Source organism: Nerophis lumbriciformis, linkage group LG29 (genome assembly GCF_033978685.3).
Source record: "Nerophis lumbriciformis linkage group LG29, RoL_Nlum_v2.1, whole genome shotgun sequence".
Classification (NCBI taxonomy): Eukaryota; Metazoa; Chordata; class Actinopteri; order Syngnathiformes; family Syngnathidae; genus Nerophis; species Nerophis lumbriciformis.
In genome coordinates, this window is record NC_084576.2 from 15,178,067 (window position 1) to 15,205,000 (window position 26,934).

Sequence of the window (26,934 nt, forward strand, 5' to 3'; positions counted from 1 at the left end):
TCATATAAATTTGATTTGTTTTTAACTGTCATTGCTCAACAAATAAAAAATATATTAACAATCAATGGTGTTATGAATTATTGACCTATTTATTGTTTTGATTACTTCACATCAAATATTCCACTTAGAATTGTTTTTGGGGGGAAATATTGTATATTTTGTGTTTTTGCCATAAAAAGCTGGGTTTTATTTGACAAAAAAGGCATAAAACATTTTTTTAAACTTTGTTTATCTTTATATTGACTGATAGACCTGAAGTTGATCTAGAAATGTAACATTAAGTAATATTCATTTAAAAAAAATTCAATGTGTGACTTATTTTTAACATTTTTATGACCGAGGCCCTTCCTGGTCCCTGGGACCAAACTTGAGGGGAGCCCTAAAGGTTAAAAAAATCAATATATTGTATTGGCTTTAAAAATAAAAAATATCACAATGGCCCCCACATGCATGCCTTAATTTTACAGTGTGCAGCTCTCAGTGGAAAAAGTTTGGACACCCCTGACATCGTGTATCATTGTTGTTATGCGTTTCCTGCTAGGTGACTATAATGGCGCTCCACCGAGACTCAGGCATTGTTCACCAGGCTAAGTTTGAAGAACAATGGTTAGGCTGTTGCTAATTTATTAAATGTTTTCAATTTATGTGTGCATTTGCATTAGCAGTGAGAACACCTCCTTGAAACAAGACATTGATTCCATGCTTGTATCATTTTTGTCAGCATGACAGGTTGTGTGTGGACCGCTGGATGCTGCTGGCTATCAGTGCATCGCTTCATAAGGAAGCAGCAGGAGCACATCACAGAGGCGTCTCTTTCATTTCCTGACTGACAGGAAATTGCAGCAGGCGACGGCTCGCCAACGTTATCGCCCCAGTTTGTGGCATACGCAGGTGGAAAACAAAAACAGCATTCAAACTTTGTGTACAATCGAACACAACGTCAGAGGATTCACTAACGTCAACAGTGTTATGTCATATCGTGACTATTGTTTAATCAATACTGAATGTAGTCTTATGTCATACTTGATCATATCAAAGGAATATATTATCCAACAGAAGCAGTTCTTATAGCCATTGAGTTTTCTCCCCTGCCTCCCTTGGACCCTCCCCCTCCAGTGTCAGGATTTAAGCGCAGGCAGGCAGCACCTGCAAGCTGACAGAGGCGAGACCTTGGAGTTGTGCGTTTGGCCAGCAAGGTGTCACCAGAGCCGTCATACTGGACCGGTCCTGGTACTCGTACACCCACTGGTTCCCCATGGCGTCCCCTCACGTGATGAAGGACGACCAGGAGCCACTTCCCAGGATGCAGCCCGCTATGATGATGTTCTCCAGCAAGTACTGGAGCCGCCGCGGCCTCTCCTTCGACTCGGCCATGCTGGACCAGCGGCCGCCTCTGCGGCACACAGGCGGCCAGATGGTGACCTTCTCCTTCGTCCATTTTCACCCTCATCCTCTTCATCTCCTGACTCATTTAAGTTCAGCTTTGGTCATGTGACACTCCTGTATGTGTATTCAGTCGCGGCGCCCGTCCTTCAGTCCCATCAGTGAGACTTGTGCAGAGCCGAGCCAGGCGGTGGTGTTCTCTCTGAAGAACGAGGTCGGTTGTCTGGTCCGAGCTCTGCGACTCTTCCAGGTGAAACCTCGTTAGTTTGCCGGCTGACGTCGGCCAGGTGAGCCTCATCCCATTTTTTTCCCCCCATTACAGGAGAGGCGGGTCAACCTGAACCACATTGAGTCGCGCGCGTCCAAACGCGTGGCCAACGAGGTGGAGATCTTTGCTGACTGCAGCTGCAGCAAGAAGGACTTCAACGAGCTGTTGGAGCTCCTCAAAGATCACGTCAACATCCTGTCCTTCAACACGCCCGCGCACGTGTGGGCCGCCCAGGCAGGTGAGTGCACCAGGCGCAAGTTGTCATTATCTTCGAGTTATGCCATTCATGATATCATCCTAACATCCTAAATGTTATCATCCTCATGTTATGTTGACATCCTCATCTTTTCATCTCCATGTTCCCATTTTTAGACTCATGTTCTCATACATGTTATTTCTTTCAAATTACGTGACCATCACCATTATGATATGATTGAAACATACTCCATCATTAATGTTATAATGCTAATATTTGTATATTATTATATCATCGTCATGTGTCATCCCATGTTATCATGTCATCCTTAATTTGTCTTCATGTCCTCATCCTCTTGGTATCATCAGCATGTTGTTGTCATCTCATTTTGTTATACTCATACTGTAATTATGTCCTCCTCTGTGTTATCATATCATCACCCCCCCCCCCCCCCCCCTGTTATTAGATAGATCGATAGTACTTTATTGATTCCTTCAGGAGAGTTGTGTCATCCCTTATGTTGTCATCATCTTATTGTCATCATGGCGTGTCATCCCATCCTCATTTTAAAATATCATCATCCTGATGTTATTGTTTCATCATCATGTTGTCATACAATCATCAAATTGTGTCATATTATCATGTTATAACCATTGTGTTGTATCATCTCATCCTCATTTTATCATCATCCCTGTGTGTTATTATCATATTATCTCATTTTAAAATCATACAACCCAATCACCCCTCATGATTATGTCATCGCAATTGCACGTTGTCGTCTTTGTGTTATCATGTCATCCTCATGTTGTCATCATCATTGAGTTATGTCATTCATGGTTCATCTTAGCGTCCTAAATGTTATCATTCTCATGTTATGTTGTCCTCCTCATCTCGTCATCTGCATGTCCGCATGTCATTCTCATTTTATCATGTTCTCATCCACGTTATTTCATTTGAATTAAATGACCATCATCCCTCATCCATGGTATGATCAAAACATCCTCCATCATTAATGTTATAGTCCTAAAATGCTTATTTTATCATATCATTGTCATGTGTCATCCCATGTTCACGATTTTGCCATCCTGGTGTTATCACATCATCCTTAAGTAGTCATTATGTCCTCATCCTCATGTTATCATCGGCATATTGTTATGTCAGCATCGTTTTGTGTCATCTCATTTTAATATCTAGAGCCTTATCTCATCTTGTCATCTTGATACTGTCATGATATCATCATTATGTCCTGTCATGCTCATGTTGTCATCATCCTTAAGGTATGTCATCCATGATATCATCGTAACGACAAAATATTGTCATCCACATGCTTTGTTGTCGTCCTCATCTCGTCATTTGCATGTTCACATGTCATTCTCATGTTATTATCATGTTCCCATCCACGTTGTTTCATTCAAATTATATTACTATCTTCCTTCATCCATGGTATGATCAAAATATCCTCCATTATTAATGTTATAGTCCTAGGATGCTTATTTTATCATCTCATTATCATATGTCATCCCATGTTTACCATTTTGTCGTCCTTGTGTTATTAAGTTAAAGTTAAAGTTAAAGTACCAATGATTGTCACACACACCCTAGGTGTGGCGAAATTATTCTCTGCATTTGACCCATCACCCTTGATCACCCGCTGGGAGGTGAGGGTAGCAGTAGGCAGCAGCGGTGGCCGCGCCCGGGAATACTTTTTGGTGATTTAACCCCCAATTCCAACCCTTGATGCTGAGTGCCAAGCAGGGAGGTAATGGGTCCCATTTTTATAGTCTTTGGTATGACTCGGCCGGGGTTTGAACTCACAACCTACCGATCTGTGTCATCCTTAAGTTGTCATGATCTCCTCATCCTCATGTTACCATCACCATCTTGTTACGTCAGCAGCATTTTGTGTCATCTCATTTTGATATCTAGAGCCTCATCTCATCTTGTCATCCTCATACTGTCATGATGTCATCATTATGTCCTGTCATCCTTATGTTGTCATCATCCTTGAAGTTATGTCATTTTATGTTATCATCCTGAACGCCAAAATTTTATCATTCTCATTTTATGTTGTCATCCTTATCTCGTCATATGTATGTTCGCATGTCGTTCTCATGTTATGCTCTCATCCACGTTATTTCATTCAAATTAAATCACCATCATCCCTCATCCAACGGTATGATCAAAACATCCTCCATCATTAATGGTATAGTCTTAAAATACCTATTTTATCATATCAGTATCATATGTCCCATGTTCACAATTTTGTCATCCTTGTGTTATCATATCATCCTTAGACCTCCCTCTGCAACAACTGTTGTCATGTCCTGATCCTCATGTTATCATCAGCGTGTCATCTCATTTTGATATCTACAGCCTCATCTCGTCACGCCATCCTCATACTGTCATTTTGTGATCATTATGTCCTGTCATACTCCGTGTTATTATATCATCAAACCCCTGTTATTGTGTCATACTCGTGTTAGTATCATTATATAATCAGCATGGCGTGTCATCACATCCTCATTTTAGAAATAACAACATTTTGTCATACAATCATCATATTGTGTCATCCTGATATAACCATTTTGTTGTGTCATCTCATCATCATTTAATCACATCATCCCAATCACTCCTCAGTTTTATGCCATTGTCCTTGTGTTATCATGTCATCCTCAGGTTGATGTCATCTTCATGTTGTCATAGTTTCATGTACACATCAGAAAAAAAGGTTGTGTGTTTGCGTTGATGCTAGATGATGAGGAGGTTCCGTGGTTCCCCATGAAGATCTCAGAGCTGGATCAGTGTTCCCACAGAGTGCTGATGTACGGATCTGAGCTGGATGCTGACCACCCGGTAGGTGGTGTTTGTTTCCATACTGAGGATAATGGTGGAGCAACAACCACTCAGTGTGCGTGCGTGTAATGTTCTTCTACTTTGTGCTTTAGGGCTTCAGAGATGAACTTTACCGCCAGCGTAGGAAGTATTTTGTGGAGGTGGCAATGAAGTACAAGTTGTAAGCTCTCCTCCTCCACCTTTTATCTAGTATAACAAATTAAAATGTTTTCCTGAAGTGGGCTCTTTATTTGTAGTGGTCAGCCCATACCTCGCATCGAGTACACGTCCGATGAGGTGCGCACGTGGGGCGTGGTCTACAGGGAGCTCAACAAGCTGTACCCCACTCACGCCTGCCGAGAGTACCTTAAGAACCTCCCTCTGCTCAGCCAACACTGCGGCTACCGTGAGGACAACATTCCCCAGCTGGAGGATGTCTCGCTCTTCCTCAGAGGTCACACCCACAGTCATCCATCTGGTCACATTAACTCCAGTTGTGCGACCTCTTGTTTCGTCATCCTTAGTCACATGACCACCGGTTATTTCATCTCCAGTCACATCACCCCCACTCACATGACGCCACAGCTACGTCACCTCCAGTTGTGTCTCCCTTTATGCCCCCCGTTTGTGTTGTCAGTGTTACTTCTTCATGTCTCTTCGGTCACATGACCCCCGACTTATGTCCTCTCCAGTCATATGACTTCCAGACATTTCACTCCAGTCATGTGACCCCCATTCACATCACCGGCCTTCATTTCCCACCTCAGTCACATGACCCAGGAGTTAGAATGTCACATCCAGTCATGTGACACCACTTATGTCCCTCTCCAGCTGTATGACTTCCAGCCACTTCACTGCAGTCAAGTGACCCCCATTCACATAAACGCCACCCATTTCCCACCTTAGTCACATGATCACTAAGTTAGGTCACGTCCGGTTACGTGACCCCACTTATGTCCCCACCAGTTGTATGACTTACAGCCATTTTATTCCATCCAGTCACGTGACCCCCATTCACATCACCTCCACCCATTTCCTACCTGAGTCACATGACCCCTGAGTTATGTCACATCCAGTCATGTGACCCGAGTTATCTCACCTCCAGCTGTATGACTTCCAGCCATTCCACTCCAGTCACGTGACCCTCATTCACATCACCTCCACTCACTTACCACCTTTGTAACATGAGCCCCGAAATACAGTATGTCAGGTTTACTCATGTAACCCCACTTATGTCACCTACAGTCGAATGACCACCAGCCATTTCACTCCAGTCACGTGCTACTTCCACTCATTTCTCCCCTTTTTCACATCAACCCCGAGTTATGTCACGTCCGGTCGGATGACTTCCAGCCAGTCACATGACCCCCGTTCACGTCTCCTCCACTCATTTCACCCTAAGTCAGGTGATCCCCAAGCTATGTCCATGCCAGTTTCGGGACCTTCTGTCAGTAAAAAGTTGGCCATGTTTGTTGTGTTCCAGAGAGGTCGGGCTTCACAGTGCGACCTGTGGCAGGCTACCTGTCGCCTCGGGACTTTTTGGCAGGTTTGGCCTACCGAGTCTTCAACTGCACCCAATATGTCCGTCACAGCACCGACCCGCTCTACACGCCGGAACCGTGAGCGATCCGCCTCATTACCAGACCCGAACCACTTTACAATACCTGAATCACTTTATGATCCTAAATGACTTCATGATGCCTGATCCAGCATAGGTTTTTTGTCTTTCAGGGACACGTGTCACGAGCTCCTGGGTCACGTTCCTCTGCTGGCAGATCCCAAGTTTGCTCAGTTCTCCCAGGAAATCGGTTTGGCGTCTCTGGGAGCTTCTGATGAGGACGTGCAGAAGCTGGCCACAGTGAGTGTCGCCGCTCAACAGCAGTCCACTGTGTCTCTTTGCTGTGACACGTGTGTGTGTTTGTGTTTGTGTTGTCAGTGTTACTTCTTCACCATTGAGTTTGGCCTCTGTAAACAAGAAGGTCAGCTGAGAGCGTACGGGGCCGGTTTGCTATCATCCATTGGAGAACTGAGTGTAACACACGCACACTCACAGTTCTACACAACAGTTCTACAAAAGTCTTTCTTAATTTCTGTTGTTTTGCCCCCGCAGCATGCTCTGTCAGAACGGGCCTGTGTGAAGACCTTTGACCCCAAGACCACCTGCAGCCAGGAATGTCTCATCACGACCTTCCAGGAAGTTTACTTTGTCTCCGAAAGCTTTGAGGAGGCCAAGCAGAAGATGCGGTAAACTTCTGGTTAAACATAATCAGTCCTTACTTGTGCACATAATACAGTACTTACTCTGTATTACTACTCCACATGCTTAAAGGGGCCCTGGTATACAAAACCCAACTTTTCTTACCTAATGGTACATGCTGTTGTGTATTTGGGATCTGCATAAACCCCGAAAATTTGTACTCAAACTGTGGAGGCACGGCGGAGATATTTATAAAACAATCTTGCCTTCCTTTATACTTCCACCAAACGAGCCGTTTGGAAATTGCCCCAATAGTGCAGTTTTCCCCATTCCCCCTTCAGCAGATTATCCAAATATGTGTGGAGTTTGTATGTTCTCCCCGTGACTGCGTGGGTTCCCTCCGGGTACTCCGGCTTCCTCCCACCTCCAAAGACATGCACCAGGGGATAGACTGATTGGCAACACTAAATTGTCCCTAGTGTGTGAATGTGAGTGTGAATGTTGTCTGTCTATCTGTGTTGGCCCTGAGATGAGGTGGCGACTTGTCCAGGGTGTACCCCGCCTTTCGCCCAAGTGCAGCTGGGATAGGCTCCAGCACCCCCCGCAATCCCATAAGGGACAAGCGTTAGAAAATGGATCGATGGAGGGGTATAAATTTACCACGTCTGCCATTGTAGTCCACGCTGTTGTCAATAAGCTACTTTTTTTTCAATATCCTCTTGTTGTGGGGGAGACTGGCTCGTACATGCACATGCATCCTCCGCTGTTGCCATTTCTAATACAAAGTAGCGTTTAGTTTGAACTTAATCTGTCAGTAGACTCATTATGGAAGCATTAAAATCTACAACATTGCTGACCGGGTGGGAGACGCAGCCGAAGGGGGCTTGGAGGAGGTATTAAACACGTAAATAAGACTGCCCACAAAACGGCGCATTCTGAAAGTGGCTTGAAAATGGTATGTATAACAAAATCTATGCAAGATGCCGGTCCAAAGAACCACCATTGTTATTTAGACCACAAGGAAGTGTTTTAAATGTAAAAAAAAAAAAAAATCATCGGATGACCTCTTTAAGGTACCTCATATATACTTACCTTCTACTTATAATACTCGTACTCATGCGTATTACAATTTATTTTTATTATATTAAATTTATTTTGTATTTATTTACCAATTACTACTGCTACAACACATGTTAATGAGTTTTTATTTTCCTACCACTCATTTAACTACCGGTATCTGTACTACTACCACATTACTAATACATTACTTACCTATTACTACAACTGCTATGACGACACATGTCTATTAGAATATGTTTACCAGGGCAGTTTGCAACTTGCTCACAGTTACATTTTTCAAAGCAATAATATAACAAAAACACCACCAGCTAACATATGTTATCACTAGTGGCATCTGTGTAAATGTTTTGTCCTTCTAATTTACCTACCAGAACTAATACTAAAGCACATGCTTATTACTACTTACCTGCCAATTACCGCCACAACCCATGCTTATAACTAGTAGTTACCTACCTATTACTACTAGGACACACATGCTTATTACTACTTTTTAACCATTTATTAGAACTAGCACTTCTATGACTACTGCCCATGTTCATTGCTACCTATTTACCTACTAGTACTATCACAACACATGCTTTTTACTACCTACCTACTGATTCCTACCTACTATTATATACAGTACAGGCCAAACGTTTAGACACACCTTCTCATTCAATGCGTTCTCTTTATTTTCATGACTATTTACATTGTAGATTGTCACTGAAGGCAGAACACATGTGGAGTTATGTACTTAAAAAAAGGTGAAATAACTGAAAACATGTTTTATATTCTAGTTTATATTCAAAATAGCCACCCTTTGCTCTGATTACTGCTTTGCACACTCTTGGCATTCTCTCGATGAGCTTCAAGCGGTAGTAACCTGAAATGTTTTTTACTTCACAGATGTGCCTTATCAGGGATGATTAGTGGAATTTATTGCTTTATCAATGGGGTTGGGACCATCAGTTGTGTTGTGAATGAGAAGGCGTGTCCAAACGTTTGGCCTGTACTGTATATATTACAATACAATACTAACCAGCAACGTTCCCTCGAAGGTGCGCGCCTGCGCAATTGCGCACTGCTCAAGCGTCCTCTGCGCACAGCAAATATATGCCGCGCACCAAATCTAACCCATCTGAATTCTAAACAAAATAAACACATTTATTCTGTGTAATTTTGCAATGCAACTCTGAGTGACAGTGACAACAAGCGCTCCTAACAGTGTTCGTCAACACCGTTCAATTGAACACCGTTCAATTATTGTAACGTCTATCGAGATGCTTCGAGGACAGGAATTATATCGATCACTTTATTGAGCAAAACTGTTTATATTCGGCCATAACCACACCAAAAACATGAGTAAAAAACTTCTATCTCGAAAAACTAGTCATTTTCTGCCGTACAAACCAGGCCAAAACCAACTTGTCATCTGTCACCAACACGCATACCACTAAGCCACTGGTGCGTTAATGGCCACACAAAAAGTCGGACAACTCAAACACCACATAAAGTTACACTATGACTCCTCAGTCATACGTGTGCTTATTCTACTGTCATTTATTATTAATGTTAATTTAATGATATTAATCATGGAATGCTGTTACGAGAGAACGTTACAGGAATGCACACTTCATCCAATGCTTACATTTCATTGTGCAACATGAGGATGTTTAAGGGGAACTAAATGTGATCTCTGAAAGGGGTACAAATGATTTCCAAAGCAGGACCCCCACCCAGACATATTGTACAATACTAATCCATAGCTTATGAAAAACAAGATGTATTTTATTTTCATTACAAGTGGGCCAAATCACTAATATTCCAAAATAATCTCATGAAAATGACTCCTCATTTGAGTGTTATTATAAAAGATTGGTTTGAGACAGGTGTGCTGCTGGTATTGCCACGTGTGATGTTGCTCACATGTGCTCCACTGAATGCTCAGGGAGTTTTTGTGTTTGCTCAGACACATGAACAATTAGAGGGAACATTGCTAACCAGTATGACACACTTTCAGTACTTCTACATACTAGTGACTAGTACAAATATACATGCCTTCATATTTTTTGGTGCAGGGAGTTTGCCAAGACCATCAAACGTCCGTTCTCTGTGTACTACAACCCGTACACTCAGAGCGTGGACCTCCTCAAAGACACGAGGAGCATCGAAAACGTGGTGCAAGACCTCCGCAGCGACCTCACCACCGTGTGCGACGCTCTGGGCAAGATGAACACCTACATGGGCATCTGACGTGACGTTCCAGCCTTCTTCTCCTCAATCTCTCACAGGATGATCATATCCCAAGCCTTGACAACTGCAGCATTCATACATGTATATGAAAATCCAATAAATGTGTCACAATCTCTAAACAACAGTGTCTTCTTAACATTACCACGTTCCAGAACCTTCCTATATTAGCTATTAGATCCATCTGGGTTGTTGCTAATAATGTTTGCATTATCTTCAATCATCAAATCAAACTTTATTTGTGAAGTGCTTTTCATACATACAAAGTGCTTTACAGACTTGAAAACAATGCCCCAATGACTCGTATCCCCCATCATCAATCACATACTCATAAATACACATACACAAAAATTAATGCATGGCTGAGTACAGAGGAGCCAGGAGAAAAAACACTATCACAGGAGCCGCCTGCACCAGGAGCTCATCAAAGCATGGCCACTTGTACGCTGACACAAAGCGCCCCCACAGCCATGGTCAATATAATGCAGAGGGTTCCCTCTATGGAACACTGGAAAGTAAAAATAATAAAACATGTAGAATAGTATGAGTATGAATACAAAATAAATAAGAGTAAAACAAATATTAAAATATATACAGTAAATATAAGATAATAGATAGAATTAAGTCAAATCTAGCATAACTAATAAGAATAAAAGTAAAGTATGAAGGACTTCAATAAAATTAATAAGTATTAGGTAAATGCCAAATCAAAATTATTGGTTTTAAGCTTGCGTTTAAATCTTGATGTAAAGGTTTTTAAGGATTTGACTTGACACATTTAAGCTGCTGGGAAATCAGGATCAGATTAAAATTGCCATCATTATTATTTAAAGAGAATTTAAAAATATATGTAATCAAATGCAATAAAAAATGTTTGCTTGCCTTTCTCCTGCAACAATGATGGTGTAATGGACACAGTGACCAAATGAAGGCAGCAATGAGCGAAGTGCGCCTTGTATCTACCATAGAGGGGAGGAAAACTACGAAGAAGAATATTGTTTTCATTAGCAACGCTCTTGTCCAAGTGAATGAAATCATAATTTTGCGAAGACGGGACGGCCACAACGTAATCGGGTAATTTTTGAAAGAAGCAATAATTACAGTAATTCAATTGGTCGTTATTATACCACCGTTTAGACGCGGGAGCTAGCTGTAGCTGGCTAATGCTAACGGTATGAGTTTTATCTTGGGTTTGACGAGAGTCACCACTATATTTATTATTATTACATGGCGTTAACGATTGAATATCAACCACAGTAGTATTTAAGCATTTTTATCATCAAAAATAAGTGAGCAACGCGAACCTTTATGTGATCTTATTGAGAATGTTTTTAATTTTTTTTTTCCAGTGTGAAAGATGTCTTTTCTGCTGGATGAAACGGCAGCAGACGAGCCTGTCAGAGACATGATGAACCCCTTGAGAGCTGTACAAGGTGTGTGTGTGTGTGTGTGTGCGTGTGTGTGTGTGTGTGTGTGTGTGTGTGTGTGTGTGTGTGTGTGTGTGTGTGTGTGCGTGTGCGCGCGTGCGTGTGTGTGTGTCAGCTAGTGTGACTCATCCATCCATCCATCCGTTTCTACCGCTTGTCCCTTTCGGGGTCGCGGGGGGTGCTGGAGCCTATCTCAGTTGCAATCGGGCGGTAGGCGGGGTACACCCTGGACAACTCGCCACCTCATAGCAGGGCCAACAAATATAAATGATAAATGATAAATGGGTTGTACTTGTATAGCGCTTTTCTACCTTCAAGGTACTCAAAGCGCTTTGACAGTATTTCCACATTCACCCATTCACACACACATTCACACACTGATGGCGGGAGCTGCCATGCAAGGCGCTAACCAGCAGCCATCAGGAGCAAGGGTGAAGTGTCTTGCCCAAGGACACAACGGACGTGACTAGGATGGTAGAAGGTGAGGATTGAACCCCAGTAACCAGCAACCCTCCGATTGCTGGCACGGCAAAGACAACATTCACACCCATGTTCACACACTATGTCCAATTTAGTGTTGCCAATCAACCTATTCCCAGGTGGATGCCTTTGGAGGTGGGAGGAATACAGACTCAGCCTTATTGGCAAATAATGTTTAACACACAAGGAATTCGGAAGAAAATGGATGGATGGATGAATGGAATTCAACTTTGTAGATTGTGCTCTCATTGTTCAATACAAACAATACATATTAACGATTAACTAAAAATATTATCAAGTATTTAACGAATATGTGCAAGGCTCATAAAATAACAGTGCGGTGGTGAATAGAGCAAAGAGCAAAAAAAAAAGATGAATTGAACATGAGTTAGTACATTCACTGTGTATAAGAGTGTTTCAGTAGTGTGTGTGAGAGAAAAATATTTCAGTTGTTTATGTGAGAGCATTTCAGTAGTGTGTATAAGAGTGTTCCAGTAGTGTGTGTGAGAGAAAAACATTTCAGTTGTTATGTTATGTGGGGACGGCATGGCGAAGTTGGTAGAGTGGCCGTGCCAGCAATCGGAGGGTTGCTGGTTACTGGGGTTCAATCCCCACCTTAAATGATAAATGATAAATGTGTTGTACTTGTATAGCGCTTTTCTACCTTCAAGGTACTCAAAGCGCTTTGACAGTATTTCCACATTTACCCATTCACACACTGATGGCGGGAGCTGCCATGCAAGGCGCTAACCAGCAGCCATCAGGAGCAAGGGGTGAAGTGTCTTGCCCAAGGACACAACGGACATGACTAGGATGGTAGAAGGTGGGGATTGAACCCCAGTAACCAGCAACCCTCCGATTGCTGGCACAGCCACTCTACCAACTTCCATCCTAGTCACGTCCGTTGTGTCCTTGGGCAAGACACTTCACCCTTGCTCCTGATGGCTGCTGGTTAGCGCCTTGCATGGCAGCTCCCGCCATCAGTGTGTGAATGTGTGTGTGAATGGGTAAATGTGGAAATACTGTCAAAGCGCTTTGAATACCTTGAAGGTAGAAAAGCGCTATACAAGTATAACCCATTTATAATTTATTCATTTATGTTAGACTTAGACTTAGACTGAGACTTCCTTTTATTGACATTCAAATTTGAACTTTACAGTACAGATAAGAACAACATTTCGTTGCATTAGCTCATGGTGGTGCAGGATAAAAGCGCAATAAGGTGCAGATATAAATAAATAGATCACTGTACAGATAAATATATTGCACTTTTGCATATGCATCCACGTTTATGGATGTATGTTATATTGTCTTTATATTCCAGCGAGTTAATCCATTTTGGGGGGGAATTGAGGGGATTATTTTTAATGCTTTCTATAGTCTTACGGCCTGAGGGAAGAAGCTGCTACGGAGGCTGCGGAACCTCTTTCTAGAGTCCAGCAGTGAAAACAGTCCTTGGTGGGGGTGGGAGGAGTCTCTGCAGATTTTCTGAGCCCTGGTCAGGCAGCGGCTTTTTGCGATTATGTGAGAGCATTCCAGTAGTGTAGGTAAGAGGTAATTCTGATTAATGTCCCTAACGGCCCCTCATACATTCAAATAGTTTCCATGTTTTTTAACAGCGTTCATCAGATTGAAAGCAGGGGGTAAGAAACTGTTTTATAATGGGTTGTTATGGCGTACAGTGATTTTCAACACTTGCTTGAGGGGAAGAGATTATACAGTTTGTGACCAGGGTTGAGGGGTCTGCAGTGATGCTACCTGCCCGTTTTCTGACCCTAAACCGGTATAAGTCCTGGATAGGGGGAAGGTTGACACCGAAAATCTTTTCTGGAATCGTAATTGTCCATTGCAATCTGTGTCTGTCCAGCTTGGAGTAGTAGTACTTATGAAAAACAACAACTTTTCGTATACCTGACTCCTGCGCTGTACAATGGGTTTACAGCCCAGGAGTTTTGTTTTGTTGTGATGCACTTTAACAAATACACAAAATTACTTAAGAATATTGATTTATGTAACTCGCCTGGTTCGGTCCCTGCTTTTCTTTACGTCCGGCATGAGAGATGAGCTTGCTAGCTACCGAGCTAAAAGTCCGAGCTATCAACCCGGCAGCCAGCACTGCTCTTCAAGTTGTCAGGGAGTGAGATTTACCAACATACATACACATGGCTGGCCTCCGTTACACTTATGTTATTCCTAAAATGTCAATGATGTTTATTTTAGTATAGGGTTAAAGGAGCTGCTCAACATTACATTGTACAAACCAAAAAGTACTACTACAACACATGTTAATGACATGTTACCATTAGTGGTTTTAACAGAACATATATATTTTTAAGTTGTCTACTTTTTTCCACAATTACTAATTACATTGAATAAAAATTGCTTGTAGCGTTCCGGCTGTCACTAAATGCTGTCTTGCAGACACACATACACGCCTGGAGCGTGTGCACATACGCAAAAAGCAGTCCCAGAAAAGCAACTAACAATTTACAGTCATGTTGTTGTCACAGTAGAATATACATTTAATGATAACTAATGTTAGTAGCTAAATTTTACTGTATCACTGTCATTAGCTGACAACAAACATGCCTAAAAGGGAATTGCGTTTATTCATTTTTTAAATTTTGTCTATTGTTCACAATTCTTATGTAAGACAAGAGCACATGTTTTTTTTAAATGCATTTCCAGTAGTAAAATACGGCAAGTACGAGGTGGCTAACAATTCAGCTAATGGGAGTACATTATTCCGCCCATAAAGCCCACTAAAAAACATCCAAAAACCGCCAACAATACTTAATTTACATTTTGTGACCTGAATATTAACTAAGTATTAGCTATATTATATTATAAGGGCTAACACAGATAAACTATTTTTAGCCTATAGATTATAAATCATGCTTCTCACCTGGATAGCAGAATGTTGTGGCCATAAACCGAGCAGTTGGTCAACTTTGACATCCAATAAGTGCATGTTTTATTATGTTTGTAGTTTGTATATCTTGTTCAGCACCTAGCAATAGTGATCCATGATGCTTAGTGTTTCACTAAAGCTAGATTGGTTTAGCACACAGCTTCTAAAACATGTAAGTCATCCTCATTATATTTAGGCTAAAAAATATATGGTTTTGGATCATCATTTGTGCCAAAGTAGTCTTTGTTGTCTCTTACGAAGTCTGCCATGAGTAATAGTATTGTTGATGTTGAAGGGAAAAGCAAACATTGTGATGCATCTGTGAAATGAATGCTCTGCTGTATGCTTAAAATGAGCAAAATACATAAATATCACATTTTATTATATACATACATACATGTTTGCATATTTTCATTTTTTTCTCTCAATGTGGCCCCCTGATTTAAAATAATTGCCCAGGTCTGCAAAAGAAGGTTTGGTATATTGTTTACAACATTCTTGAGAGTTAGCACCATTGAGGCATCAGCTTAAAGGGAAACTGCATTTTTGGGGGAATTTTGCCTATTTTGCCACAATCATTATGAAAGACATGACACATGATGGATGTTATATATTTTTTTAATGCTTTCTAAATATTAAATAAATGCGATCAAAAGTCCGCTTACAATAGAGCCTATACAGTTCTTAAAAAAACATCCAAACACCTCCATCCATCCATCCATTTTCTACCGCTTATCCCTTTCGGGGTCACGGGGGTTGCTGGAGCCTATCTCAGCTACAATCGGGCGGAAGGCGGGGTAAACCCTGGACAAGTCGCCACCTCATCACAGGCCAAACACCTCCATTGAGGTTTTATATACATGATGTAAGTATATGTGTAATGTAGTAATGTAATGGGGACGTTTATAATAATATTTAATATTTACGTATTTTGATCATTTTAAGCATACGCGGTGCATTTGCTGTCATTTGGATGCCGTCTGCTGGAATGTTCATATATTCACATTTAGGTGAAGAATGTCTCATAATCCTCACGAAGAAACGGGGTGGGGGTGCCGGAGGGATACAAGTGTCTTTTCGTGTCATCCTTGCCAGTTTTGGGTCCTAAATGGCTGTCAAAGTGTACCAACTTGTCGGAATACCTACTCAGACGTCTCATGTCCAGGTGAGATGCATGATTTATGATCTGCAATAAGCTTGCAGGGAAGCGAGGAGCAGCAGACCACTCGATGATGTATACATAGGCACACCCAAAAGTGATCACGGCGCCCCTCTAAATAGTTCATCTGCGTTAGCGTTTATAATAATAATATCACTAACACTTGGTTAATATTCAAGTCACAAAATCTAAATGGAGTATTGTTGGCGCTTTTTAAATGGTTATTTATTGGATTTCATGGGTGAAATATAGGAGCTCCCATCGGCTGTGCTGTATGCAGACTTTTATTTACTTTAATTTACAAGTTAGAATGCATTAAAAAAAATCCATCCATCGTCATGTCTTTAAAAAGGATTGTAAATGATAGGCAAAATTCCAAAAAGAGTGCAGTTCCCCTTTAAGGTTGCAAACAGACTCTTTATGTGTTTTTGAAATATCCGTCCAAAAATACAGCAATCAATCCGTGCGGTAACTTTGTAGATTTTTTTTACTGTGAAGATAGTCGCCTCTTTTCAACCACCTTTATACTGTAATAAACAGGTCTTATTCTACTTTTTTTTTTTTTTACTTACAGTGATCAGATTATAAGCTTAAAAACATGCTAGCTAAATATGAAAATGTGTAGTGTGATATCTGAACACACGCACACAAGTGTGTACATGGGTTCAAGCCCTGACAAGGTGCAGGGATGGACCACGTTATTATACGTGAAGCTCTGTTGAGTGAAATTAATTGACATAATGTGAAAACTTTGTTTCATCTTTGCTTTCCTGCCATCAGGAGACGTGCGAGTGCGTGTCGACCTGTCGCGTGTGTCCAGGAGGGAGCTGGAGGACAACTTCATGCAGCTGCACGAAGATTCACTGATTCTTAAGCAGCACATCCACCAACAAGAGGACAAGATCAAGAAGTAAGACACTGACATAGACTGCTCTGTTTAGTTTGGTTCACTTTTGAACTTTCTATGTTCTCCCCATCCAATCATCTCACAGACTGGGTACCAAGCTATTGAGGCTGGTCAAGGACCGCCGTCGCATGGAGCAGCTGGCTGGCGGTGTCAGTCTGCCAGCGTCCGGGAGGCGGGATGCAGAGAAGGAGGATATTGTGAGCGATTTCCAGGAGAAGAACAGAGCACTCGAGGCAGAGAACAAGAGGCTGAAAGAGCGTTGGTTTGTGGCCAAGCAGCAGCTGCTCGGATCCCCTGGCGGAACTCGCTCGCCTCACGGGCGCGTCCTAGCACGTGTAGTCTCGACTTCCAGGAAACCGGAGGAAGCCTTGTCTCCCTTGCCGACTCCACCCAGACGTAGGGCACATGATTATTTTGTTCTCTATTGTGGTGTGATATTGATGGTTATTCAACCCTACTTGTGTTGCTATGGTGACACATTTGAACACAACTTCATTGCATGTGGACAAATGTTGACATTTCCAGAATAAGATGATTGTCACAGTCATCATTCATTTCATGCACACAGGCGCCAGGAGCTTGGCAGGAGATGACAGGCCCCCAACTGGCCATCCATCACCGTATATGCAGAGTCTGCTGGAGGAGGCCCGTGAAAAGACCCGAAATCTGTGAGCTCCAAATTTATCTCCAAGCGTCTCTCATGCCACCTGTGGACATGACACTGTGGAGTCAACTAGCTGCGATTTGTCATCTGACCCACGTTACTGTCCAGCACATGTCCTGGTGACTTTAAACGTGTCAATCAACCATTTGAAGCCTCGACTACATCCTTAAAAACACAATCAGACAGATGTTGGTCGATGTCACATGATGCCATGATGGCGACCCGCTGGGGGTAATGTCACGATGATGTTGTATTGACATAGTAATGATGTCATGTCAACAAGGTAGCAATGTCACAAAGATATAATGTCATGATGTCATGATGTCATGATAACATCATGTTGACAATGAAGGTACAATTGAATCTAGTCAGCGAGGTCACAATGATGTCATGTTGACAGGAATGTCACAATTATAACATGTTAACAAGGTGGTGATGTCACAATGATGTCAAAGACATAGTGATGATGCAATGTGACATGGTGATGATGTCAACGCCATGTTGACAATGAATTCACAATTAAATCATGTCAATGAGATGATTTCACAATCACATTATGTCAACAAGGTGGTGATGTCACAATATGTTAACAAGGTGTTGATGTCACAGTTATATCATGTTGACAGTGATGTTACAATTATATTGTGTCAAGAAGGTGGTGATGTCACAATATCATGTTGACAATGACAATTAAATCTCGTCAACGAGGGGATTTCACAATGATGTAATTTTTGACGGGGAAGTCACAGTTATATCACATTATTTAACAAGGAGTAGATGTCACAATGTGACATGGTGATGATGTAATGTCAACATGGTTGTGGTGTCATGATGTTGTCATGTTGACAGGGATGTCACAATTATATCATGTTAAAAAAGTGTGGATGTCACAATGATACAATGTGACATGGTGATGATGTAATGTCAGCAGGGTTGTGGTGTCATGATGATGTCATCTTAAAAGTGATGACATTACAATATATGTAAATAATTTACTTACCGTATTTTTCGGAGTATAAGTCGCTCCAGAGTATAAGTCGCACCGGCCGAAAATGCATAATAAAGAAGGGAAAAAAACATACATAAGTCGCACTGGAGTATAAGTCGCATTTTTGGGGGAAATATATTTGATAAAACCCAACACCAAGAATAGACATTTGAAAGGCAATTTAAAATAAATAAAGAATAGTGAACAGGCTGAATAAGTGTACGTTATATGATGCATAAATAACCAACTGAGAACGTGCCTGGTATGTTAACGTAACATATTATGGTAAGAGTCATTCAAATAACTATAACATATAGAACATGCTATACGTTTACCAAACAATCTGCCTAATCGCTAAATCCCATGAAATCTTATACGTCTAGTCTCTTACGTGAATGAGCTAAATAATATTATTTGATATTTTACGGTAATGTGTTAATCATTTCATACATATGTCGCTCCTGAGTATAAGTCGCACCCCCGGCCAAACTATTAAAAAAAACTGCGACTTATACTCCAAAAAATACGGTACTCACAATGTCAACCTACCGATGTCAATGACGACTTGCTGGTGCTCTCACAATAATGTCATTTTGCTGCGGTGATCATATGATAAGAACATATGATTTTTTTGTGTGGCAGAGAGAATGTGATTGAGTCGCAGCTGAGGCGCATTGCGCAGCTGGAAGAAGAGAAACAGGTGACGGTTCAGCAGCAAAACAAGTCGGAACTTAGGTGAAACTCAGCGTTTCTTCTACACACATGATGATGGTGGTGGTAGTGGTAAGATGCTGAGGCTTGCTGTTGTCGTTGGCAGGTCGCAGATAAACAACAATGTGACTATGATCAAACTGCAGAAGCAGCTGTCAGAAAGATCCAACGCCATCGTAGAGCTGGAGGTCCGTTTCCTGCAGCTGCAAGAGGTAAAACAGCAGGACCATCGAACTGGCAGCTCGGGGGGAGTTCTTAACCTTTTTTACCTCTGGGACTAACTGTTCCACTACAGAGGGACCAAGGGCCCACTCAAATATAAACACTGAATTAGTAATCTTACTCTTGATTTTACCCGTATTCAATAATTATATTTAACCTACTTACAGTTTAACAGGATAAACCTGGTCAAATTATATGAAATCATGTGTTAATCACAAAGCTTGTTATCAAGGCTTAGGTCAGGCTGATTACAAACTGAATATTAGCCAAATATACTGTAAAAGAAGGCACTCATAAAAATTGATGAAAACTTTATGTACATACAATTATATTGTGCTAAAACAAATATATTTAAATAATAATGAATATGTCTCTTTAATAAACAGTCAATAAAATTTAAGTGCAAATGAAAATACAGCTTTGACCACTTTAGTCACAATTTTTGTGATTTAGAAACTTCTCTATGACTTTAGTCATCAGAGACTTCTGTCATTACTGCCACAAGTGGTGGAAAAGTATATTACAATTAAGTACCACTGCGGCCCTTACGGATCACAGCTGAGAAACACATATTTTTGGTGGCCCTATAGGGGGCCCTCTCGGCCCAACAATGGGCCCCAGCCTTATGGTTAAGAAGCACTGATTATAGAGGCTCTTTACTAGCGTTTTTTGTGTAGGTTCTCAAAAACAGCGGCGTGCTTCTGTCTTGTAGAGCAGTGGTCCCCAACCACCGGGCCGTGGCCCGGTACCGGTCCGTGGATCGATTGGTACCGGGCCGCACAAGAAATAAAAAAATGTTGTTTTTTTTGTTTTGTTTTTTAAATTAAATCAACATAAAAAGCACAAGATACACTTACAATTAGTGCACCAACCCAAAAAACCTCCCTCCCCCATTTACCCTCATTCGCACAAAAGGGTTGTTTCTTTCTGTTATTAATATTTCTGGTTCCTACATTATATATCAATATAGATCAATACAGTCAGCAGGGATACAGTCTGTAAGCACACATGATTGTATTTTTTTATGACAAAAAAAAAATATGACAAATTTTCAAGCGTTGACCGGTCCGCAGTTACAAAAAGGTTGGGGACAAACTGTTGTAGAGGATCTCTAACCGCGTATTTCTTGTGTTTTAATTTGGTGAAGTAAAAGTTATAAGATATTACAGTCATATTATATACAAAATAAGAAAATAGTGATAGAAGAAGTCTGAAATTTGTCTCCCAGAACTATTTATTTGAAGAGCTCTGCTTTACAGGGACAGTATGTGTATTTTTGAGGTCGTGAGATGTGTCTTTTGGAAAATGATAGACGGTGATATGATTGACGTGACATTACTTCTTTTTTTTAACATTTGTTTATTAAATTATTTTGACACACAGTTAACAGAAATACAATACAATACAAATCAAATGTTCTTTTTTTTCCCCCCTCCATCCGAAAAAAAAATATCAGTCAAATAAGTACAGGCAAATATTAATATAAAGCTACGGACAACTGTACGTCCGAATGGCCCCAACATGGTGCACCAATACACAATAGCAAACAAAAGGCTCATCAGTTATCCACAATTCAACCACATCTCAATCGGGGCCAAACTAGAGATCAGTCTCCTTTACATCTTTTAGGAAAGCACCCCATACTCCTTGAAATTTTACAGAAATGTCAGCCTAGTTTTCTCCAATTAAAGGAAATACAGAATATCTCTGATCCAGCGGGTGTGGTAGGGAGGCGCTGCAGTCTTTCAGTTAAGCACAATTAGTTTTGTAGCTAACAAAATAGTGAATTCCCCCAGATTCTTTTTGGATTTGCTGAGAGAAGATGACAGAGAGCCTACCCCGAATTGTCCACTTAGAGGATTCAGTTCAATCCTTTCGCCAATTACCAAAGACAAAGTATCAAACACTTCTGTCCAATATCTGCACAGGGATGGGCAGAGCTAAAACATATGATATTACTTTTTGTCAAGCAGAAGAAGAGCCCTTCTTGTCACTGATGTGGACTATGTTTTGCAGAGTCAGTGCACGCAGAAGGCGTGCTACGAGGCCGCCACGGCCAAGGTAGCCGAGCTGTCGTCTCAGCTCAAGGACGAGCGTCTGATGTGCGTGGAGCTGAGGACGCAGCTGCAGAGCTCGCAGGTGTCGCAAGCCAAGTTGCAGCAGGTACGTGAGCTTTTTGGCGTCCCTTTGGCTCTGCCGCCACAGCCGCTGATCCCTCTTCTCGCAATCAGTTAGAGGAGCGACTCAGCGAGACGGAGCAAGAGAATGCGCTGCTAAAGGAGCAAAACGAGAAGCTGCTCAACAGGTGAGGTGTTTTGACGCAGGTTCCTCCCACCTAGCCAGAGCAAGCAATGACAAGGTCATGTGTCTTGCTGCAGCATGTTTGACGTGTCTCAGCAGCAGAAGTCGAGCATTCAAGAGCAGCAACTCAAGCAGCAAATTACGCAGCTGGAAACAGCGCTGCAGGCCGACCTTCAAGACAAGAACCAAATCTTGGACAAGGTCAAGGCTGAGAGGGGTTTGTGACTTCTGTTCTTGAAATTGACATGCTGTGCACCCTTGAAAAAGACAAATAATGTTGATTTTAATTTGGTTTAGACACCAGCGAGAAGCTGACAGAAGAAAACCATAAGCTTCTTGTTCAGCTTGCAGACCAGAAGCAACAGTTGAATGAGCTTCAACGTCGTGTAGAAGTCTACAGCAGAGTGAGAAGGCCCTGCCCACCTTGTGTTGCCATGTTGCGGTAATAGCTTGTGTAACACGCATGTTAACTTGTATTGTAGACCAATGAGTACGATGCAGCGGAACTAACAGAGGCGCTGCTGCTCAACAAGGTGAGGTGTTGCCATGGCGAAATGATATCCATGCAGAAAAGGGTGCCATTCCCCATTCTCATTCTCACCGCCGCCCCCCACAGGAACGTAAATCTCAATGTGACGTTGAGTTGAGCTTAATCCAGGAAGGGCAGGGGGGTCAGAGCAGTGGCAACATCAGAGAGCCTCAAGATGCTCACGTTGAAACCATCCAGGAGCTGGAAAAGGTCAGACAGCTGCTGACCATGGAGAGCCGGATCAGTTGTGACCTCAAGGTACCAACAGATCATTCTAGAAGATTCTGTTTTGGTTTCGGCTGGCTAGCTGACGAGACACATTTGAGCTAGAGCTAAGTGTGACATTTGCAGGCAGAACTAGACACTGTCCAGAAGAAGATGGAGCGTGATAAAAGCACGTACACGCAGCAGCTGGAACGTCAGATGCAGATGGTTACCGCCAAGGAAGTCCAGCTCCACAAACTGCAAGGTACTCGTCTTCATCAATGTCCCCTGTGGTTAATGTGGCAACACCAGACAATGTCATGGAGCGTTAAGTTCCTGTGTCTTTCTGTGACAGCTCAACTGCAAAATGTTGCCTACGGCGTCAAGAGCGCGGTCTTCAAGGCTGACACCCCAGACGAGAATGAAACGCTCCATCTGGAAGACGGAGAGAACCTTCTGGAACTTCAAATAGTCGGCGTCACTCTGTCGCCAGACGCCTTGGTGGCTCTGGGTGACCCTGCCCCCTCCACCTTCTGCACCTACGCCTTCTACCTTTTTGACCTGCATGCCACTCCGGTGGTGGCGGGTCCAACGCCCAAATATGGCTTTACGTCAAAGTACGTGGTGAGCGTGGACGACACCCTCCTTGACTACCTCCACAGACACTCTGTGAGTGTGGAGCTGTACCAGGCCCTCGGACTCAAGTGGAAGACCGTGGCCAGTACGCAGCTTCGCCTGCATCGCCTACTTCTGCAGGACGGGACAGTGTCTGGGAGCCTTCCGCTGGTTGGTGAGTACTTTCTTTGTCATGCGGTGACTGTTGTTCAGATATTCCCTTTTTTAAAGGCGGAGTTGTTCTCTTGTTCTAATGGCTTGTCTGAATAAAGCGAGTTTACTAAAATTGAATATTAACAATTTATTCTACACTTGGAGTAAATACAAACGGTAACAATGCCAGTGGCGGAGAGAAAACCGTGCACTACAAGGTCTGGCGCGCTCTCTCTCTCTCTCTCTCTCTCTCTCTCTCTCTCTCTCTCTCTCTCTCTCTCTCTCTCTCTCTCTCGATTATCCCTCTGTTCACTTGCTTTTGTCCTTCTTGCTGCCCCTGGAGTTGTTTGGTCATTGTCCATCGCAACTTAAGCGTGTGTTTTGGGAACACACACACCCACGTCCACTCTTGCTATGTCTCGTTCCTGGCACCTCTTCTCGCCATCGAAACCAAATATGTATTTGCAAAGATAAAAACACAGGGGGTAATCATTGTGTTAAGTTTTTCAACAAAACAAAGTAAATAGAGAGAAGACTCATTATATGTTCTATTGCTTCAAGTTGGAAAATATTCTCTGAACACTTTCTTTCAATCAAGTGGGACATCATCGTCATATTTTGTCATCTTTAGGAAGTTCCGGTGAAAAGGGCTCATTCGGATCGCTGGACTACTGGATCAAGCTGAGGGTTCCCATCACAGAAACTGGACGTCTGTACAAAGAGAGGCTGTCGGCTGGAAGCCATGATGCACAGGTACCTGCCAAGAGGTCCATTTCAGCCATATTTATTTTATTTTGTTTTTACATTGTAGACATTTTCCATATTCAGACCAGTTTGGAGCCACAAAAGACATCTGAGGTTCCACCAGGCGCAAGTGGTTGGAATGAACTGGATATCAGCGTGCGCAGTTGCAGAAATCTCCTGTCCCAATCGTCACTGCAGCCCAGTCCATACGTGGTCTACAAGTTCTTCCACTTTCCAGACTACCCCACTGCCACCGTGCATGACTGCTATGAACCTCACTTCAGCGATATCAAGTCTTACTCTGTTCCGATGGATGCTAGCCTGGACCAGTACCTGAGGTCGGAGGTTCTTCACTTCTATGTATTTGACTACAAGGAGGAACGCATGGACGTCTATCTAGGCAAAGCTGCTCTTCCTTTGGAGTTGCTGGTCCAGGACAAGGAGATTTCAGGTGAGTCCTCATTTGTCCCCAGTTTCCTTTTGCAGCGTCTTCTGAAGGCTTTCCTGGTTTTGTTGTTAGGTGAATTTGACCTCTATGACTCCAATGGACGCCACACCGGCCACATTGACGTTGCACTCAAGTGGAAGTTCTCCTACCAAGTCCTCCCAGTGGAAAATCTAGAGGAAGTAGGAGGCAACATGAAGGAAACTAAGGAAAACCAAGACCACTTTACGTCCTCTCACTCTCATTCTGACACAACTGCCTCAAAGGTCAGCACAAGAGATCACTGTCAGACTTGTTTGAGTGCAAATGCAGTACTTCCTAATTAATGAGGCGGGGATAAACAGATATTTATATGTGGAATGCTGGTGCCAGCAACTCATAGTGGTTTGTACATATGAAATGCGTATGATCAGGTTGTTAATAGTACAGTGGAACCTCAATTTACGAACTTAATTGGTTCTTGAACAGGGATTGAACATCGAAAAGAGTGTGTAGTAAAGCAAAATTCTCCGTTCGAGATGTATACTTTAGTTCAGGTTTGTTTGCTTTGAACACAATATAAAGTGCTATACTATACTTCTACATGTAAAGCGACTTTGGGTACTTAGAAAAGCGCTATGTAAATCCCAGGTATTATTAAATCCCAGGTATTATACAGTACTATGTATCAAACAAACACAACAAGGGGGTAATGGATCAACTTTGTCTTTATTAACAAGCTATAACAACAACAACAACAAGCTTAACTATCGTCTGTATGCGATGCCTGGCTAACACGCACACAAACACAGAATTTTCTTTGGTGCCCTTACAAAACATCAGGAATCACAAAAAACCTTAACAATAAATATTGCCACATTTACAAAAACAAAAAAATAAATACAAATACTTACATTAACATCAGCAAAGGAGTAACTGACAAGAAAGGAGCTGACAGAGAGAGGGCGGGCGGTGGGGTAATAGTGCTGTGTATGTGCTCTTAGAAGAGGCGCTGCTGAACAAGATTGTGATAGAAGTCTGTTTTGGCAGATTTTTCCAGAAAAGTTTGTTTTCATCAAAATTAAAACTTGCTGTTTTAATTCCTCCGTACCTGCAAGCGACATTAATGTAGTACTCGCAAATAGTCCTTTTTTAAACATTTTTTTTTACTCAACAGCCAGTCCCTTCTTCTTTCCACACTGGTCAGTTGTCTTTTTGGGACTCGTATTGAGTTAGCAAAATAGACAAAACGTGTCAAAAGGGTAAGAAAAAGCACAAAAGGCACACATGCTGAAGCGCTGAGAAGTGACAAGGAGTGTCCTTTATTGTGCAGCAGGTGACGTGGGGTCCTCTACCTCCCCAAAAATGCTGCGCCATGCTTTTGCCTGCAGGCGGGACTAAAAACGAATGACGAAATGAAACATTCGTACACAAAGATGGAGGTTCCACTGTATTTGAATTGATGGGCGGCATGAAAATATTTTTGTCTGCTTGGGCGTAGCAATGCAGAAAATAATTGAGAACCACCGCCCTAAAGTCTTCTTTCCTCCCTTTAGGAAGCTACACTGAAGTCCACCAAGAAGATGCCAGGCAAACAGGAACAGGCTGCCAGAAGAGTGACCTTTCTAGAAGACATGCCTCTTGTCCAGCAGGTGGTGTTCTCCTAAAAAAGACACAAAGATGATATACATCTCGTGTGTGGGCTTGTCTCGTGAAGTTACAATGAGTCATTAATCATAGGCATCGTCCAAGATGGGTCTCAGCCCAGCTGAGGAAGGAGAAGATGAGGATGAAGCTTCTGTGCTCTCTGAGGGTCAGCTGCTCCCTCCGAGCTCCCAGTGCACCTCGGAGCTTTCGGACACCAACCGAGACGTTCTTCCCGGTGAGCCTGCTTACATGCTGCAACAAACTGGCAGTCCTTAACCACGCTCCAGTCTTGTTTTAGAGATGGACCGATATGGTTTTCTCAGGGCCGATACCGATTATTACCGGTACTAGTCAAGGAGAGCAAAAAAACGATATTAAGAGCCAATATTAATTTGCAGTAAAACATGAATAGTATACATCAGTAACAGCTTGATAAGGCATTTAGTTGTTTTTTTTTTTAAACATTTTTTTGGGGTAATGTTGGACTAGTAGCGACATAATGTTTTATGCAGCACTTATGTGGTTAATTTAGCAGCAAAAAGCATCAGGGAATTTCACAAACACCTTAATTACGTGTGTCTAAGAGGAGCATCGACATTTGCATTTCAAAATATGGGAAATCTCCTGTGAAAATTGGTAAAAATATGGGATTTCTCTACATCA

The 26,934-nt window shown here is 42.2% G+C and overlaps 2 protein-coding genes across 2 annotated transcripts in view; both read left to right on the forward strand.

Moving 5' to 3' along the window:
• Nucleotides 1-1,091: 1,091 nt before the first annotated feature.
• On the forward strand, nt 1,092-10,290 carry tph2 (tryptophan hydroxylase 2 (tryptophan 5-monooxygenase)). Its single transcript, XM_061924975.2, has 11 exons — nt 1,092-1,417; nt 1,517-1,633; nt 1,706-1,889; nt 4,600-4,700; nt 4,793-4,860; nt 4,937-5,133; nt 6,163-6,298; nt 6,411-6,537; nt 6,616-6,711; nt 6,790-6,923; nt 10,014-10,290. Exons 1-11 carry the CDS (start codon nt 1,256-1,258, stop codon nt 10,186-10,188), a joined length of 1,497 nt encoding a protein of 498 aa, XP_061780959.1. The 5' UTR covers nt 1,092-1,255; the 3' UTR covers nt 10,189-10,290.
• Nucleotides 10,291-11,109: 819 nt separating this feature from the next.
• Nucleotides 11,110-26,934, forward strand: part of rpgrip1l (RPGRIP1 like) — a 24,319-nt gene continuing 8,494 nt past the window's right edge. Inside the window, exons 1-20 of the mRNA XM_072911856.1 lie at nt 11,110-11,259; nt 11,535-11,618; nt 16,943-17,072; nt 17,155-17,465; nt 17,638-17,737; nt 19,364-19,456; nt 19,539-19,644; nt 21,671-21,817; nt 21,886-21,959; nt 22,033-22,172; nt 22,253-22,359; nt 22,438-22,488; nt 22,572-22,742; nt 22,836-22,953; nt 23,044-23,478; nt 24,088-24,209; nt 24,285-24,651; nt 24,721-24,911; nt 26,181-26,276; nt 26,365-26,506. Coding sequence (XP_072767957.1) covers nt 11,543-11,618; nt 16,943-17,072; nt 17,155-17,465; nt 17,638-17,737; nt 19,364-19,456; nt 19,539-19,644; nt 21,671-21,817; nt 21,886-21,959; nt 22,033-22,172; nt 22,253-22,359; nt 22,438-22,488; nt 22,572-22,742; nt 22,836-22,953; nt 23,044-23,478; nt 24,088-24,209; nt 24,285-24,651; nt 24,721-24,911; nt 26,181-26,276; nt 26,365-26,506 — 2,977 coding nt within the window. The 5' untranslated portion in view covers nt 11,110-11,259; nt 11,535-11,542. The remainder of the gene's footprint in view (nt 11,260-11,534; nt 11,619-16,942; nt 17,073-17,154; nt 17,466-17,637; nt 17,738-19,363; nt 19,457-19,538; nt 19,645-21,670; nt 21,818-21,885; nt 21,960-22,032; nt 22,173-22,252; nt 22,360-22,437; nt 22,489-22,571; nt 22,743-22,835; nt 22,954-23,043; nt 23,479-24,087; nt 24,210-24,284; nt 24,652-24,720; nt 24,912-26,180; nt 26,277-26,364; nt 26,507-26,934) is intronic.